The following is a 19,725-nucleotide window of genomic DNA, read 5'->3' on the forward strand; positions in this document are numbered from 1 at the left end:
CACACACTTAAAGCCGTATTATTTCCAATGACACATTCCTCTCCTTACAATGCAACAGTGTGTTTATTTCAAGGAAAGTGTCCACCCTCAATACACACATGAAATACAGCTTAGCCAGAGTTAACACAGAGGCTACCCTGGAGGTCAGATACCCCCTCCACACACACAGGAATTCATTTTATTATTATTGTTTATTTATTGTTTTTAATACCCTCTGGTGGATTTGAGTGTGGTTAAAAAGGTGAAGAAGAAAAAAACTAAATATGAATGGAGGCAAAGAGCCACTGTATGGTATTTTCCCAACCACAGAGCGCATTGGATTATGGGGCTCAGTTTCAGTTATGGGTGCTTTTTCTGTATTTAACACACACAAAAGGCGTGAGTTCTTCTGGGTTTAAGATGTTTTATTTTGAAAAGGAAGGAGCGGAAAGACTTTGTTTTCTTAGCTTGACCTGCCAGAATAAGAGTCGTCAACAAGGATCAGGATGTTGCTCGGCCTCAGTGGATCTACTGCCAGCCGGCTGCTTCTTCTCCGGAGAAGCCTGACTTCAGGAGTCTCTGCTTCGGTGCGTTCATTCCTTTTAAACGGCGTTGTTGACAACAGAAGGTCACGAAGGACAGTAAATACCCGGATTTGGTTTAGGTTTTAAGGCGAATGGACTGGAGAGGGACAGTTAGGAAAATGAAAATGTGCATTGCACATGTCATGAGCGTCTATTTTACACTTTCACTATTCAGGAAAAGGAAACGTATATACACAAATATAGAATGATTAAAACCCTTCATTAAATGTGTGTAAAGCTGCAGGACAGAAATGTTGATGGCTGCAAAGAGTAAAGGGGAAAACTGAACCACCAGGAATCTATAAGAGACTAAAACTCTAAATATATTCATCAACTGGCCAAAACTTACCAATAGGTCCATTCACACACTAAAACCACAAGGTTATATATACTAAATAAATATAATAAAACATTTAATACAGAAATAAAACAAAGAAATCCATTATTTTAAAATGTTCTCAGGCTTCTTTGATTTGTGTTTAAAGACAAGATTTAAAAGTGCAGGCGTCAGCAATAAAACAGTCAAGGTGAAGACAAAGTTTGACAAAGTACAAATTCAACAAAATGTGCCAGATTTAATTGTTTCTATTACAAATTTGCAGATGTTTTCAAAAAGGGATTTGACTTGTTAAAATTCATATACATAATGTGCATAATCAGTGTTGGCAGTAAGAAAAAAAAAGAATGAAAATAGATGATTTTTAGTTTAATAATAAATGGATAGCGCTATCTCGAGTCAAAAAGTGTATTCCATCCGTCTTGGTTTAGGACTGTCATTCTTTGTGGAAACGTGACATTTATGTTTTGGTCATTTATGCAAAAGAACAAAGTATTTAGCAAGCATGTCTTTCACTCATTTCTTTGATTCTGCAGAAAGTTCTTCAGGGAATTTTTCTTTGTTAAACCAGACTTACATCATTTCACAGTTTGCAGGTTTTCTCTTTGAGTTTCAAGCAGATGGGAGAGTTTGGATGAAGCTGCTGTGTTGCTGGCTGTGGTACCCTCCCCTCTCCGATGACCCCTGCCTCCACTGTTTCTCCACAGGCAGCGGCTGTGGACAGGGCTCTCTCCGCCTTCAGGTTCATATGCGGCGATGAAGGAGTCTCACTGGGTGAAGCAGTCAGAGAGCAGCACGGCAGGGACGAGTCTGTGCACAGGTCCGGGTTGATCTGGGTCATGGACTGTACATGAGAACTGGACTGAGTGACCTCACTCACGTCCCAAACAGGAAGTACCTGCTGGTTCCAAGAAGCCAGAATCCCATAGACTTTTATAGAGAAATAAACAGCTGTTACTCAGTCATTCTATTGGTCAGAAGAACCATTCTTGATCTATCATGTTTTTTTTGCATGTTCTTGGTAATCCTCATTTCTATGATTCTTTTTCTTTATTGTTAGTTATAAACTGACCACGAGCCTCAATAAAAGTAGGTGGTCTCATGGTGAACGTGAGAAGTGGTAGGGGTGTGGACTTCCAACAAGCTCACTCCTGATTGGCCAGAGTGGTTGCCATAGAAATGTCGACTGGGGCCGACCTGTTTACTGTATACTGACGTTGTCTGGCTCCAACATGGCGGCATCCAACATGGCGACTGAATTGACTTCATTTGGTTGGAGCTGGAAGTAAACCATTTTCTATGGATGACCTCACACTCGCTCGCTCCAGTGGTTATATATAGTCAACGGTCTGCAAACATGATTTAGTTCATTTGGCTTCAGCTTCATGAATGATTAATGATAGTTGGTATGAAGAAGTTGAAATAAGTGTTTTGCACTGCTGTCCAGATGTCGGCCTCCAGATGTTGTGGTGTTTCCACGCTGTGTGGAGGAGGTCAGCGCTTTGGCCAAGACCTGCTACAAACACAACCTTCCCATCATCCCCTTTGGCACTGGGACTGGCTTGGAGGGAGGGGTTGGTGCTCTGAGGGTGGGAATGTTTTTCCTTGTATTGGATGCATGTATTTCTATAAAAAAAAAAAAAGGAGAGTGAAATAAATGTAAAAATGTTCTTTCTTTAGGGTGGGGTTTGCTTCAGTTTAAGGAACATGGACCAGATCCTGGACCTCCACCCAGAGGACTTCGACGTGACAGTAGAACCTGCTGTGACTCGGAAGACCCTCAATTCTTATTTGCGAGACACAGGCCTATGGTTTCCTGTGGGTCAGTGATGAGCTGTTTTTGTGGGGAGGGGGGTCACAGAAATCAGAGATTTGAAAACTGTTGCCAGGAAAAAGAGAACTATCAAGCTACGTTCACACCGCCCTCAGCAACACGCGTTTAAGTGATGATTTTCAAATGAAAAGTCTATGTAAACGCGCATATGTGGACGTTTTGGGCTTCTGCATTCAAAACTCTTGTGTACGCAAGTTTCCCCGACCGTTATTTTACTCTACGTTCAAGGCACGCCCCCACTAAACACGTGTTGAATGTTAAACCAGGTTTAAAAACCAGGTTGTAAAAGGTTTGTTGATATAGACTTGCAATTGATATTTTACACCAAGCCTATTCCAACTGTAGGTGGTGGACATGCGATTGTCTCGAGTAGTGACGGTAAAGTGTGAACATCATGCGCTAAGCGTGTGTTCTTGAGAGCATGTGCCGTCCTCGGTGTGAACATCAGCAGTGTAAAGTCCTGAGCCACGTCAGCAATGTTCCATATTTACAGAATGGCGTTTGTTTGTGTCAGACCCCGGAGCAGATGCTTCTCTGTGCGGCATGGCTGCCACCAGCGCCTCCGGCACAAACGCGGTGCGTTATGGGACCATGAGGGAAAATGTCATCAACCTGGAGGTGGTGTTGGCAGACGGGACCATCGTGCACACAGCTGGCAAAGGACGCCGTCCCAGGAAAACGTCTGCCGGCTACAACCTTACCAACCTGTTTGTGGGCTCAGAAGGCACACTGGGTATTATCACCAAGACCACGTTACGTCTGTACGGCATCCCAGAGGCCACGGTGTCGGCCGTCTGCTCCTTCTCCTCCGTGCAGGCTGCCGTGGACAGCACCGTGCAGATCCTGCAGGCTGGAGTTCCCATCGCTAGAATCGGTAAGACAGAAGCAAAGACACCAGGGACTGAAGCTTCACTTGTGGGAAGCCTGACGCTGTTAGCTGAAGATGCTGAAACACTAAAGAAGCTTTCAAATGCCACAGGTGATACAGAACGGAAAGGACCTAGTTGGACGTTTATACACTGACCAAAAATATAAACGCCAGTCTAAGGCACACCTGTGCAATAATCATGCTGTCGTATCAGCATCTTGATATGGCACACCTGCGAGGTAATGGATGGATTGTCTTGGCAAAGGAGAAGTGCTCACTATCACAGATTTAGACAGATTTGTGAACAATATTTCAGAGAACTGGTTATTTTGTGTCTGTGGAAAATGTTTCACATCTTTGAGTTCATACCATAAAAATGGATGCAATAACAAAAGTGTTGCATTTATATTTTTGGTCAGTGTAGATGTAAACCGATGCAAAAGAGCAGAACAGTGTAAGTTTTATACTGGATTAGGAGCAGAAAGTGTAGAACGGTAGAAATTATGCTAATCTTCTTTGTCTCTCCCCTGTTCCTTTTTGTGTGTGTGTGTGGGGGGGGGGTTACAGCTTTTGTCATCCCACCTACTTTTACATTTGACAGAATGACATGATCTACCAGTAGAACAGTTTAGTATCTTTCTACAGTAACCCGTTAATAATGACAGGAGAAAACGTCCACATTGCAAAAATAGTTTTACATTTTTTGTGGATCATCTCACATTTGAAGGAAGATTCTGATTTCTTATTAAAAAGCGGTTGGATGGTCCACTTGGCTGCATGTAGGGCTGGTGTTTCCAAGGGGGGACAATGAGCTTCATCCAGTGTGGGTCCTTGGGCAAGACCCTTAAAATCACTGCCTATGTAGTCACAAGGGGACATGCTGAAGGGTGAACAGCATACTAGTTTCTCATAATCAAGTGTAGAGAGGTAGAGGCTACTCAGGTGGACATGGGAGAAGGTGGATTCAGAGAGATATGGTTAACCACCATCTTTTTAGACTTCCCCTCAGACGGCAGAGTCCAGAGTTCTCCCCTGCTGTCTGCAGATGCTCCCACCTGCACCTGAAGGTCATTTAGCAGAATGAGAATGTTAGAATTGAGAACCGTTAACTTCAACTGTGATCATCAGGTCCTGCAGCCTTTATTTCTGCTTCCAAATTGGTCTTCTTTCACTCACACCCCATTTTCAGGGTTACAGATGTGTTGCTTTGTCCCATGACAGTCTTTGAATGGAGGCCTGACATTTGTAGAGCCAACTTAAAAGAGTCTCAACTTATGAACCCAGCATGTGCATGAAACATGACCTACGGAGCACTTTGTGGGTCAGATCACTGAATTCTTCTGGAACTTCATTGAAGTCAAGGCAGCTGGCTGTGAACCTTGAAGATGGTTGTCTGAGGTTCAGCCACACCCGGAGATTTTCCTGAACGTTTTTGGGATTCTTCCAGCTTGAGTGGAAGATGAAAAGACAGAAGAGGAAAGCAAAGGTTAAACTGGATTCCATTTGGAAAATGGATTTCCTGCATGGGGAACAATAGAATGCCAGAGTGGGCCAATGCTGAGGAAGAAACCCAGAGAAGAGATCAATACCCATTAAAAAATGGAACTGATCAGCAAAACACATACCTTTGCACTGGGAATCTGTGTGTGTGTGTCTGTCTGTGTTTCTTTCTCCATGTGTGTTTGTGTATGTCTGAATGTTTGTGTGTCTTTGTTTGTGTGTTTCTTTCTCTCTGTGTGTTTGTGTTGTGTATGTCTGAATGTTTGTGTGTCTTCGTTTGTGTGTTTCTTTCTCCATGTGTGTTTGTGTTGTGTGTTTGTGTATGTCTGAATGTTTGTGTGTCTTTGTTTGTGTGTTTCTTTCTCCATATGTGTTTGTGTTGTGTGTTTGTTTGTGTATGTCTGAATGTTTGTGTGTCTGTCTGCGTCTGTGTGGGTGTTTGTGTTTGTTTATGGGTGTCTGTTTCTTTGTCTGTATCTATGCATATTTGTGATCCTGTGTGTGTGTGTGTGTTTTACAGAGTTCCTGGATGATGTGATGATGGACGCCTGTAACAGGTTCAGCTCCCTCTCTTATCCTGTTGTCCCAACGCTTTTCCTGGAGTTCCACGGATCGGAGCGGAGTCTGGAAGAACAAGTCAACATCACAGGTGTGTGTTTGTGTTTGCAGATGAACATGCTCCCAGAGCTCAAACCTTTCAAAATAAAAGCCCAAACAGTTGTAGATCAAGTTACCTCTATGCTCACCTCGTTTCTGGAGTAAAATGTTGCTCAATGACTGCTTAACCCTTGTGCTATCTTAGATGACCCCACCCTTCCATTGAGGTGTTCTCCCTACCATGACAAAGGTGGATAAAGGTGGAAAGATTTCATGTAATCCATGGACACCAGTGAAGATCACAAATCACTGAAGAAAAAAGGTTCAGAGCACTGTCTAGTGGGTCTAGATGACCCAACTCCCAATGGTAAAGTGCCTTGGATAGCACAAGGGTTACACTGCCTGGATCCAAATGAGTTAAATTGATTTTACTTTTCATTGAAAAATGAAATGCATAAAAAAAAAACATAGATGGAAATTTGCACAGAAAATGAAATATAATTCCTGAAAAGGGTATTTTTAGAAGGTCCAATAGTTGGGAGCATAGAACCCAGCTGTACACATCATTCTAAAATCACTTGCTGAACTGTTCAAAGTTCAATGGATCTTGTAAGTTCTCCCAGAGAACAACATTTTTGGAGGATTTGAAGCTTTTGCCTCCGGAATGAATATTGACTGTAAACGACAAACCTTTAAACTGTACTCTGATACACAGAACCACAAGTTTTAAAGTGAACAAAAAGCTGGTGTGTTTTTTACAAAGGTTGTAAGTCACTGAAGTGAATGAAAATTATTCATTTGGGAAAAGCTGGACCCCAAAGAATCCGGTTTAAAATACAGAGTCTAGGCTTTGAGCTTCCTGTTGGAGGAACCACTGGAAAGACCTGGACGTGGATCATGTGTGTTTCTGCAGAGGAGATCACTCAGAGCAACGAAGGCTCAGACTTTCAGTGGGCTCGAGACGCAGAGACACGGAGCCGGCTGTGGAGGGCGCGCCATGACGCCTGGTACGCCGCACAGGCGCTCAGACCGGGCTGCAAGGTGAGCAAAGCTTCTCCTCCAGGAGTCATGCTCCCAAAGGTGCAAACATCGACTCCAAAGATAGGAATGTGAGGCTGTAGCATTGCCCGTGGCACTCGAGCTTCAATATTTACCAGAACGTGCAGAAAAGGGATTGAAAGCTGTTTTCCTGTGTGTGTGTTCACGTTGGTGCAGGCTTACTCCACAGATGTGTGCGTGCCTCTATCTCGCCTGCCTCAGATCATCGTGGAGACAAAGGAGGACCTGATGGAAAGCCGGCTAACAGGTGAGCAGGGATGATAAGAAGCAGCCTCTTCAACTGAACCAAAATCCCCCACTTTAGGGACACTTTCCAGATTTGACTCACTGGGAGAAGCAGGACAGTGATCTTTGTATTTTTAACATTACTAGGTCAATTTCAAGCAGGAAACATTACACAGTTACAACGTTACTGTTACTACGCTAACTCCTTACCATGTTAGTGATATGTTAAAAAAAACACAGTTCCACATTGGTAAATGTCAGCCACTTATTCATAAAAATACTCAACCTTGTTTGCAACTCGTACGAAAAACAGACAACACATAAAGTTGATAACAAAGTCGATTCAACATCAGTAAACAAAAAAAGAATTGAATCCAAATAAAAGGCACTCCAGATTGTAAGGCTTTATAAAAAAAGGGTTTTAAGGTGTCTTACAATGCAGAAAATACAGTAAGTTCTTTTACAAACAGAATTTTTGTATCTGCTCCTGATTCACAAAAAAATTAACATAAAAAACTCTTAGAATTTCAGTTTTAATCTTAATTTTCATTAAATATCTCCTTCACCATGAGAAAATGCCACAAGAACATGGTAAAAGTGCCACAAACAGAATCTGAGAAAGATCTCAGCACATAGACATAAAGGAGATGAAGAAAAACACAACACTTCTGTGTCAAATCCTCTTAAGAAAGCTTTCAACTAATGTAATAGAATACACAACTGTAAACTGCTGCTGTGTTGGCAAACTGGAAAAGTTTCAAATAAATTTAACAACCTTTTTTATAAGATGCTTTCTTGAGGAAGATATTAAGAAAGCAGAATCCAGGTTAGTTTATTTATGAAGCAGCAGTCGGATTCAAATGACAGCCTTTAAAGCGACTAACAGATGTGTCAGGTGAGGGGGCTGGAGCAGGACCCAAATGCAGAGATGGGAGGCAGGTGCTTCCAAAAACAAGGGTTTTAATATAACAAGCAGGGAAACCAAAGACGTAACTGGTGGTGTGAACAGCCTCACAGGGAAGTAGACAGTATGGAGCAGCACAAGGGGAAGGCAGAGACGAGACATATATACAAACAGGACTGACAAGACACAGGTGAACATGATCAGAAGAGATTGGGACCAGGAAGTAACGCTCAAACTAAGACGGGCAGGAAGAAGCCTTCAAAATAAAACAGGTGGTAAAATCAACACAAACAGAACCCAAACCACAGCAAGATGACATGGAAGGGTTTCTGGTTTAGATCTGATAATGGCGCCGATCTGCTGGGCTCGGTCTGAGAAGATCTGAACGAGACAGAAGAACACAACATCATGTTTTCTAGTGGAGGAAATGGCAGGAGAATCCCATCAAGTATAAAAGTTCTAAATATGCTTTGTCTTCAGGACCCATTGCAGGCCATGTGGGCGACGGAAACTTCCACTGCCTGATGGTCGTGGACCCGAGTGACCCGGATGAGCTGCACAGAGTCCATCTGTTCACTGAGAGGCTGGCCAGGTAAAGAGGTGTAGAGTCCAGGAGAGGGGGACAGGTTTGCCGCTCATATACAGTTACCATTGATTTCCAATGAAACGTCTATGTAAACACTTACAAATGCAAATTTCAGACTTCCGCAGTTAAAATTCTCGCAAAAATGCGTTGCTTCGCGAGTTTCTACGACCGTTTTCGGGCTCTACAAACATAATGTGCGTCCATTGAACACCTGTTGAAAGTTAAACCAGTTGAACTTTGACCAATCAGGACTGGAATATGGTAGTGACACTTGGATGGCTTCCTTTTTAATTCAGGGACGTACCAACCATTTGGAGGAGAAATAACAATTGCGATTTGTGTCTTTTATAAATCAGAATAGAGCTGTGAAAGAAAAAGCCTGGAGCAAGATTCACTGGATTAGAACCGCTTCAACATTTCGCACCTAGTCTCTTCCAACTGCAGGTGGTGGACACGCACTAATAAACAAAAGAAAAAGGGCTATACTGGCGTTAAGAAACCCATGCTAACATTCATGCTAACATCCAGGATTAGTGCAAGAAACAATGTTTTTCATCAAAATAATGACTTTGGTCCTTCACCTTCAGCAGAGCTACACCTGTCCATCTGACAGATCTTTTAGAGAACCTGCAGGGATGTTCCTGCTGCCTCCTGGAACATCGCCCACAGGTGGACTAACATGAAAGTCTTCCTGCAGTCCGGCCGGTTCCACCGTATCTCAGCAGGGTTCAGAAGACCTTAAACTTGGACTCATCTGTCCGGGCCACCGTCCAGTCTTTCTGGGTCCAGCTTCTGTTCCTCTGTCTTTTCCGGAAATGTTTTTTCTTGACATTTCCTCTCTGATGCTGGTGTTTTGTGGGTTAAACTTCTTTATCTTCTTAACCTGCACACACTTAGGAGTTTTTCCTATTCCTTCTTCTGTCCCTGTTGAAGCCAGTTTCTGCTGCTCTCACGGAAAGGGTTACCTGCATGATGGAGGTTTGAAGTTTCTCAAACTGAATCTTCTTGTCTCAGCTTTGCAATCAAAGTTCTGCTTACCTGAGCCTGGAAACACCAACAGATGCTGCAGAACCACAGAGGAACGCTGTTCCTGATTCTCTCTCATCGTTTGCTAAAGGCTTTTCTGCTGATAAGTCTGTCAAAACAACACAGCTGAGGTGCATGCATTCCAGATGTCGGCAACAGCCGGACAGACATGTAAAAACGTGGCCCACTTTCTCATCCTGGCATGACAAAAACGCAGCCAAGAAGTCTGGGATGAACAGATCAGACCAGGAACTTTAACTTATCCTGCATGTCCCAATTCTTTTTTGGTGCAGCCCCCTTCCTCTACTGAAGTTCCATTTAGGGAAAGGAAATCTCTGAGAAACTATTTCTAGATTAAAGCAGAATATGAAACTGCAGTTATCCATGTAACAAGCTGACTTCATGACTATTCTGAAGCACTGATAATGCATCAGCCTGTAGAACCTCAGAGAACCTCAGAGAACCTCCATAGGCACCAGAGACCTGAAATATTGTTCATCTTCATGATGCTGTGTAACTTTGTTTAGCTGCATAGTTCATTTCTTTCTTGGTCCTTCTTTGGTTCATTTGTTCAATCACCTTAGACAGTCCTCCCATATCATCATTCCTCCACTGCTGTGCTAGATTTTCCAAAACATTTGACCAGATTTTAAATACAGCAAACAAGTTTAGAGCTTCTCAGCAGCAGATTCTTGGTTTTGAGTTCATTTGTTCACTTCCTCCGTGTCCTGTGCTGTCCTCCACAGACGAGCGCTGGCCATGGACGGCACGTGCACCGGGGAGCACGGGGTGGGTTTGGGAAAGAGACGCCTCCTGTGTGAGGAGCTGGGACCTTCAGGCATCCAGGCCATGCAGAAGCTCAAGAATGCCCTTGACCCAAAGAACCTGATGAATCCTGGGAAAGTTCTGCTGCAAGGAGAAAGATGAGGAGGGGGGGGGGGCAGCTCCAATGGGGAAAATGAAGCAAATCAAGAATGAATGCCACATTATTGAAGATAATCATCTTAATGATATTTGCTTTAATAACAGCAGACAGTTTGCACATACTGGTGTAGAATCAGGTTTTTGTGTGAGTTGGTGCTCAGAAATTAAAACCTGATAAAAGTTTTTGTTTTGATTGTTAAGAAATCTTTCGAGATGAAGTAGACATTGTTTATGAAATAGTTTTTGAATATTTTTAATACTATTTGATAGCAGACCAGGAGCTCTCAAACTGCTAAAGTTTAAATGTATAATTATTTTCCTTTATTTTGTGGTGGTTGATGGAGTCCACCCTCGATGGCATCTGCCAGGATCTGGATCTCCTTCCAGAATCCCGGTTTTGTGACAAAATTGTTCCTCTTTTCAGTTTTGCAGCAAAATCTGAATTTCTCTTTCTTTCAGTATCTTAACCCCAAAATTTAAAAGACCTGGTGGAATCAATGACATTATGATAATAAAGTTCTGGTTTGAAAAATTCTATTGTTTTCATTCAGATGGATTTGTTTGAGGGGGGGGGGGGGGGTCATTTTCTTCAGTCAATCAGGAACTTCAATCCAAAAGTTCCTGATTAGGTTAGATTTACGACAATATAATATTTTATGTAATAAAATTAATTCATTCGTCTTCTAAACCCAATTTGTCCCTTTCTGGGTCACGGGGCTGCTGGAGCCTATCTCGGCCTCTTCTGGGCGAAGGAAGGGGGCATCCTGGACGGGTCGCCAGTCTGTCGCAGGGCCACAATCACACACCCATGCATTAGAGTAATCAATTAAGCCATGAAGCATGTTTTTGGATGGTGGGAGGAGAAAACCCACGCATGCACGGAGAGAACATGCAAACTCCACACAGAAACCAGGGCTTCTTGCTGTGGGGCAAGAGCGCCAACCACTGCAACACCATGCAACACAAAATCTACTTTATTTGGTTATAAAAAATGATTTTCAAGTATGCTATTGTAAAAAAAAACAGTTAAAAACAAATTAAAAAAATAATTTTGTCTAAAAAAGTGTAAGAAACTACGGTACATTAAAGGGAAAATGGATTCAAAGTATCAACATTGATTTAATATTGGTCAAATGATTTTTTATAGCTTGCCCGAAATCTCCAGCCCTCAAAGTTGTTGTCAGTGTGAGATGGACTTCAGAACTTTGTAAATCATACTTGTATTCTTCAGAGACAAACCCAGTCCGTAGTAATGCCTGTAAAGATACTTTTACAGGTAAATACCAAAACTGGAGGACGTGAACCAAGTCTGTCTGGAATTCTTGTAACAGAAAAGACAAAGTTGAATTCTGTTTAAAAACAGAATACACTTGACAGGGTTTAGCATTTTTCCCCGTCACATGATTCCACACATATTTCCATACATGGTCGACGAATTGATACATAAAAGATTTAACTAACTCTGTGATGATGCAAAACATTTGAATTATTTTACCGAAATTGATCAAACCTAGATATTTGTTATTCATTCGGCATTTAAAACTATAAATGAAAATGTCTTTGAGCAAAGAAACTTACTTTTGCTTCTTTTTAATTTAATCATTAGAAACAACATTTTTAAAGGACATATCAGCTTTGAATATTCAAACATTCAAATTTTTTATCAGGAATTGTTTAAAGTGCTGTGAAAACGTTATCATATGTTTAATAACCATGTGTTCCATCCATTTTCTTAACCAGCAGTGTCCCACGGAGCTGCAGGAGCCTAACCTGCCTGATGTTTGGCGACGGCGGGGTACTACGTCTTGGACAGGTCGCCAGCCTGTCATTGGACACTGTGGTTCACCTTCAACCCATTGGAATTGACCTGACTTGGTAGAAGCTAGCTTGTGATTGGGCATCTTTTTGATTACATCACATGTTCCTAAAGAGACAACGACAGTAGAGACACAACAGGAAGAGAAGCTGACAAAGTTTGACAGAAACAGATTATTGACCCTCTGGTGGATTTGATGCCTTTTTACCAACAACATCTTGTTCATTTGTGTGGTTTTCAACCGATTGTGAGGATTGTGCTCTTGGATTTTTGTGATGTTTTGAGTTTTTTTCACGTTCTTGTCCAGGTTCAGGTTGTTCATTCAGTCTATTTAGGTGTCTGGTTTTCAGTTTCTCATGGTCAGGTCATCTGCTCTGCTTTGCCACCTTTTGTTTTTCCATGGTTTTAGTTTATTAATTACATGTTTCTGCCACCATGCCTGGCTCTTACACCACCAGTTCCTGACACCATTACTGTTGTTTTTCTCACAATCACAATATCCCCTTCATCCCTAAGTATTGATTTTCCTTCACATTAAAACAGCCACAACTCTGAGAAAAGCTGGAAACTCCCATTCAAACCTCTCAGTGGAATTTTCGCTCCATGCAGGTGTTAACCAGGCGGCGCTCTGCTGCTCCACCCGGTGACAGTCCTGACATGAACATGGTGATGCAGCATTTCATGAGGATAACAGTCATGATAATGCTGATGAAACATGGCGATGCTGAACACAGCCCTGTCGTTACGTTGAGGGTGGTGTTGCTAAACTGAACAACACATTGTAAAGTTGAGATAGTTGAGGAGGACACCACTGATGGAAGAATGTCATGAAAACACTGACTGGAATATCCCATGATGCATTTCAACAACCACCAAGCTTCTGGAAGAACCTGTTTTGGAAAGATTAAACAAAGATGGTCCAACATCACCTCTTTGTTCAGACACAAATACCAAGAAAAGAAAACTGTCCCTTTTGTGAAGCATGGAGGAGGCTTTGTCATGGTTTGGGCTGCACTGCTGTTTCAGAGTGTTTGAAAGTGCAGGTTCAATGAAATCTGAAGACCATCGTTCTTCTGGTCCTAGCCTTCATATTTCTTCAGCAAAATTTTGTTGAAGATTTTTGTTTGTGTGACGAGTAGAACACCTGCTGACAACACCAGTAAGAGAAATCCTATGATTGTCACAAGATGGTTCACAAAAGGTTTCTTGTTTCTTCTATTTTTCTGATTTTTTTTTTACTTTGGACAGTTTTAATTTATTTCCAGACTGTGAGTTCATCTTTAATTAAGCTTTCGGTCTATGTCTGAAAAGTACGGTGGCCGAGAGGTGCAAGACACACTTATATTTAAAATACTTTCTGCTATTCTTACTGTGTGACAATGATAGAAATTATACGAATTTTGCAGGTTATTCTCATGTTTTCATCTGATGCTGATGGTTTTCTGCCTTTCACATAGGAAAAAGAAGATATGTTGTTTTTGTCTGATTTTGCTCAATAAATCAGAGTGACATGGGCTCCTGGTCATGCCCCCACACCTGTGCCCCCACCCCCCGCGCGCACTCCTGAAAATCCAGGCCAATCCCATCCTGAGGAATTACCGCGCGTCTTGTCTCCGTCTGTCTGTGTTTGTGATCGGAGCGTGCGCAGTGCGCGCGTCCATTGTCTGATCGGCAGCGGCGGAACGGAGGACCGGAGCACCGATCCGAGCGCAGGGGAGCGGCTGCACCGTGACCTCCATCACCAGGAGGGGGTGGGGGTGGGGGGTGGGGCAGAGAAGCGACCGCTGGCTGGAGCGGCGTCGCCTGTTCCCGCCACGTTCTCCGCGCCACAGGCAGACAGACAGACAGGCAGGCAGAGAGACAGGCAGGCAGACAGACAGACAGACAGACAGGCAGGCAGACAGACAGAGAGACTGACAGACAGACTGACAGACAGACAGGCAGGCAGACAGACAGAGAGACTGACAGACAGACTGACAGACAGGCAGGCAGACAGACAGACAGACAGACAGGCAGGCAGACAGACAGAGAGACTGACAGACAGACTGACAGACAGACAGGCAGGCAGACAGACAGAGAGACAGACAGGCAGAGAGACAGACAGACAGACAGACAGACAGACAGACAGACAGGCAGGCAGACAGACAGACAGACAGACTGACAGGCAGACAGACAGACAGGCAGAGAGACAGACAGACAGAGAGACAGACAGACAGACAGACAGGCAGAGAGACAGGCAGGCAGGCAGACAGACAGACAGACAGGCAGGCAGACAGACAGACAGACAGGCAGAGAGACAGACAGACAGACAGGCAGACAGACAGACAGGCAGACAGACAGACAGACTGACAGACAGACAGGCAGAGAGACAGACAGACAGACAGACAGGCAGACAGACAGACAGAGAGACAGACAGAGAGACAGACAGACAGACAGAGAGACAGACAGGCAGAGAGACAGACAGACAGACAGACAGACAGACAGACAGGCAGACAGACAGACAGACAGACAGACAGAGAGACAGACAGACAGACAGACAGAGAGACAGACAGGCAGAGAGACAGACAGACAGACAGACAGACAGACAGGCAGACAGACAGACAGACAGACAGACAGACAGACAGACAGCAACAGTTGTCACGATGTCTGGGATCAGATGAGAGGGGAGCGCTGCCGTGAACACTGCGGCGCTGCTGTCATTCCGGCCGGCCGGGGGAAACGTGTTGGCGCCTGGGTCCCGCCTGCAATGGTTCCGTCCTAATCAGGCGGCCAGCGGGGGGAGCGGTGCGCATCTGTGATTTCTGCGGAGGGGGGGTGGTGCGAGGAGGATCCGGGGCTGGCTCATGATCCGCGCAGCAGGGAAACGGACTGTTGCGTCTGCAGAGAGCTGACGAGCCTGCCCACGCTCACGGGCACACGCAGGCAGGCCGAAGCGCAGCGCGGGAGGGGGCGACAGCCTGCTCGGGCTCTCTGGGATCGAGCCCCCTCCTATTTGCAGCCGGAACCCCCACCCGCCAGTGTCCCGCTTTGGATGGGGGGGAAGCAGAGCACGGCAGGGCGGCCGCGGGGAGCTTTTCCCGGCGTGTCCTCGGATGACAGCGCGGTGCCACCGTCGGCCCACTTCGTTCACTACCGACCGAGCGGCACCATGGGCCTGCGCAGCCGCTCGGTGAGCTCCGTGGCTGGGATGGGCATCGACCACAGCCCCGCCGTGCCCTTCGGCTTCTACACCCCCAGGGGGACGGACTCGGACCGAGCCGGAGGGGGGTCAGCGGGGACGACCGCGCCCCCCCACGGAACCGGCTACCAGGACACAGGGGGCGGAGGGCACCGAACGGACGGGGTGCTGTATCTGGGGTCCCGGGGGTCGCTGGCTGACACCTTACCCCTGCACATCGCCCCCCGCTGGTTCAGCTCACACAGCGGTAAGGTCTGCGCACAAACACACGCCCCCCACTTGCTGAAGAGCACCTGGGGTCGGGGAGGGGGCCTCAGACTTTTTGCACATGCTTGTTGTTTTCGTGCAAATGAAACTGCAGACAAACACAGAGGGAGCCTGATGACTCCATTAGCGCAGCGATTACCGGGGGGGGGGGGGGGGGGGGTATCCTGACTAATCGTCAGCTTACCTGCCTCCACAGCGGCTCTGCGTTTGACCAGCACACCTGGGCAGGTACATGGGGGGGTTGTCTTTGCTAATAAAGTTTTGGGACGTCTTTGTTTGGATATTTAAACGAAAATGACATTGAATCCAACTGACATCAATCAGTGAAGCCACTTTTGAGTATTTCATCAAGTTAACCACTGCACAGTGGTTAGCACCATCGCCTCGCGGCGGTTCGAATCCCAGCTGGGACCTTTCTGTGTGTCCCGTGCATGTGTGGCTTTTCTCTCGAGCTTCTTCCTGCAGCCCCAAAAAACATGCTGCTTTGGTTTCATTGATGACTCTAAAGTGTCCCAAGGTGTGCACGTGTGCGTGTGCCCTGTGACTGACTGGTGACCACTCCAGGGTGTGTCCCGCCTTCTCCCAACAGTAGCCGATGACCCTGAAGGGGATATAGTGGGCATAGAATGTGGATGGACCAAGTTATTCTGACCTTCTTGAGTTGGACCAAGTGGTCCACTTTTATCCTGCTTGGTTCTGTTTCCAGTGAGTTTGCTGCAACACTGCATAGTCTTTAAGGAACATTATGCCCCCCCCCTGCACAGCAGAGTCAGCAGGTCCCTGAGCTCTCATTACCAAAGCCTCAACCTGCTAGCAGCAGGACAGCGAGTCCGCGTCAACATCTCAGCTGTTTTTACTTTTCCCACGTTGCCTAGCGACGCTAATGTTCTCTTCTATCAGCTGGGACAAAATAAATGACAGTGGGTGGGGCAAAGTGGGGTCAGAAGAAATTATATTATTATTATAAAAATTGTGCAAAGTCACACAAAACGTAAAATAAGACGTTTTATAGCATCAAACAATAAACAAAGTTGCAACAGAAGTTTTTCGTCTAACCAGTTCCCCCTGAAAGCTGATGACCCAGCTCCAAGACACACAAAACAGCAGCAACAAAAACACAAACCGACAAAAGTCACAATAAATGGATGAAAATGGATGTAAATGCTCGCAAGGGAGGAGCCAAACAGAACGATGTAATCACTTATCCGCTCATGTCAGAGTGAAGCTGAACAACCAAATCCTGAGTGATAATTAAGGAAATGACCTGACAGTAAAGCTGGGGAGGGGGTTCTGACATGTGTCATGTGGATAAAGAGAACAAACACATGCAAAAGACTTGTCTGTGTGCTGGTCTATTACTGTTATCAGAATTCCTGAAGGCCACATTCAGCGGTCTCAAACCCTTTTAAGGCCACGAACTGCTTTAATGTCAGACAATAGGCAAGGTTAAGACAAAAAAACGGTCTCTAAAGTTGGTATTTTCTAAATGTAATAAAACATGAATCCACAGTTTGATCAACTTTATTAGCAGCCGCGTCATAACATTATACAGCCAGTTTATGAATATATTTGCCCACTGACTCTTTTCTTGTTAACTTTGCTAGATGGGGGTTTCAATCTAGCCGTTGAAGCTGCTGCGTTAACCCTTGTACTATCTTAGGCACTTTAACATTGGGAGTTGGGTCATCTAGACCCACTAGACAGTGCACTGAACCTTTTTTCTTCAATGATTTGTGATCTTCACTGGTGTCCATGGATTACATGAAATCTTTCCACCTTTATCCACCTTTGTCATGGTAGGAAGAACACGTCAATTGAAGGTTGGGGTCATCTGGACCCCATAGGATAGCACAAGGGTTACAAAAGTAGAGGATGCTTTTTCAACACGTGAGCAAGCAACTTGACATGCGTCAAGAATGATTCAGATGTAGGAGAGTACATTCAGTAGTTTTCCAAAATAAAATAAGGTTGTGTTTTATTCTCTGCAGCCCGGTACCAGCTGTCCCATGGACCGGTACTGGTTTAGAGACCGGGGGTTGTGGCCAACTGGCCACATATGATAAAGCTCAGATGTCAGAGCAGCATCCGAGGGGTTAGGCAGGGAAACACAGTTGGTGCCTCAGGTCAGAGATAACCCGCTTGTTAAGATAATTCAATTCATTCATCAGGGAGAGAAAAAAGGTTGAAGCCTAATCTGTGTTGAAGTGTGTGAGGCAACAGAGCTGGTGCCAGACTGGATCAAACGTTTCTGATAAGGGCATTAGTTACCCCGTCTTGTGACTTCATCTGAAGTTTCTCCCATCCTTTGGTCGAGAAAAGCAGTTTTATTTTGGGATCAGTGCTCAGGAAGCAACACTGATGCAGCGAATGGAGACTCCTGTTGATTTCAGCTGCTGCAGACAGAACCAGCAGGAAGAAATGAAGCTCCGTCTGCCTCAACTTGAGCTGCAACACAAGCTCTTATATTAAGTTCATACAAATATGAAAATCCATAAAAGATTTGGTTGAATTATTAATAAAGCTGCAAACCAGGGCCCAACAAACGACTACAAGTCGACCAAACCAAGTCAGTACGCACGGCTGGATAGCTTTGATATTGCTCACCATTTTTGTTGTTTTGTTGCACTGGTAATGTTAGGTTGGGGTTGTGAGGGGCTGTAAGCTAGTGGAAGAGAATGTAAACAAAGGGATGATGGAAAGTAGGGGCAGACTTACTTCACGCCAACAGTCCCACCCACAACCCAAGAGGCAAACGAGTAAACCAAAGAGACATCCAAGCAGAGTTTGCAATAAAATCCCATAAGTTACATGAAAGTGACACAATAAAAGCAGAAGAAGACAAAGGAGGAAGATGAAATTAGGAGAATGTGTTTGGGACAGACTGTTGTCGCAATACAGCACTGGGATTGTAGTTGTCTTTTGCAGTAGGAGTGTGAAAGGAAAACGTGTTGATAATGATGACATGTAAGCCACAGCTACATTGTTATACTTTTATAGGACAGACTGAACCTGAACGGCGGTTGGATTTGCTGTCGAATCGAGGCTTTTTTAGACACGTTGACTCAAATCTTTCAGTTTTACATTTTGCACCACTGTAAGAATATTCTAGACTTCTAAACACACTCACAGATGCTGCCTTTAACGTCTTATCCAAAACCACCCTCAAGGTGGTTTAGTGAGCAAACCTGTGTGGATTATAAGACACGCCATCGCTGAATAATCTATATAAGGCGCATTAACCCTTAAACACTTTCACTATAAAAAGTTTCACCATCCCTTTTGTCGGGTTATTTCTACCCAATAAGATAAACCCCAAAAAAAAGTACTTGTCATAACAAATAGATCAAAACATGACGACACGTGATAAATTAGTGTTTTATTTATTTATTTATTTATTTTCAACTGTGTGTAAAAATTAAGAAATAGAAAAACATAGGAAATTCCTAAAAACGTGCTAAAAAACTCCAGACTTACAGACTTTATTAAAGTGTTTACAGTAACCCTGAGACTGGTTTGTGACACGCTACACGTGTTAGCGTTAGCCATGTGAGCGTATTCACAATACCTGTAACTCCTAACCTTGTTCGCAACACATAAACAATACAGCTTAAACAAATGTTACTGCGATGGTGCTAACCCCCAAACTTGTTAGTAACACGTGAAAAACAACCACAATCCGACACCGCTACACATGAGCTTTGTTAACATATTTAAAATAACACCCAACCTTGTTTGAAACTCGTAAACAAGCAGAATGATATTTTAACAGAGCGCTGTGTTCCTCTGGAAAATCACTTCAACATCAGTAAACAAAACCAGAATGAATCCAGATTTAAGGCGCTCCCGATTATAAGGCACACTGATGTTTTATTTTTTGGGTGAAAAAAATTAAGGCTTTTGAACGTTAGTGCGAAAAATACATTAACCTTCACCATCAAGAACCCAAAGGTGCTTAGTAACACGTGATGTTATCCATTCCTGAGGAGCAGTTATGTGGTTGAAGAACACGCTCAGCAGCAGTTCCTGTTTTTACATGGACAC

The 19,725-nt window shown here is 44.2% G+C and overlaps 2 protein-coding genes across 2 annotated transcripts in view; both read left to right on the forward strand.

The window, feature by feature from the left end:
* The first annotated feature begins 413 nt into the window (after positions 1–413).
* ldhd (lactate dehydrogenase D) lies at positions 414–10,958 on the forward strand. Its single transcript, XM_004086260.4, has 10 exons — positions 414–566; positions 1,608–1,720; positions 2,348–2,489; positions 2,581–2,722; positions 3,249–3,608; positions 5,623–5,751; positions 6,613–6,740; positions 6,915–7,005; positions 8,368–8,479; positions 10,246–10,958. The coding sequence occupies exons 1-10, from the start codon at positions 486–488 to the stop codon at positions 10,424–10,426; spliced, it is 1,479 nt and encodes a 492-aa protein (XP_004086308.1). The 5' UTR covers positions 414–485; the 3' UTR covers positions 10,427–10,958.
* A 4,037-nt stretch (positions 10,959–14,995) lies between these two features.
* The window catches only part of znrf1 (zinc and ring finger 1), a 51,619-nt gene continuing 46,889 nt past the window's right edge, over positions 14,996–19,725 (forward strand). Inside the window, exon 1 of the mRNA XM_023955491.2 lies at positions 14,996–15,664. Within this exon, the coding sequence (XP_023811259.1) occupies positions 15,271–15,664 (394 nt within the window). The 5' untranslated portion in view covers positions 14,996–15,270. The remainder of the gene's footprint in view (positions 15,665–19,725) is intronic.

The sequence above is a fragment of the Oryzias latipes genome, chromosome 6 (assembly GCF_053564925.1).
Source record: "Oryzias latipes strain Hd-rR chromosome 6, Olatipes_Hd-rR_3.1".
Classification (NCBI taxonomy): Eukaryota; Metazoa; Chordata; class Actinopteri; order Beloniformes; family Adrianichthyidae; genus Oryzias; species Oryzias latipes.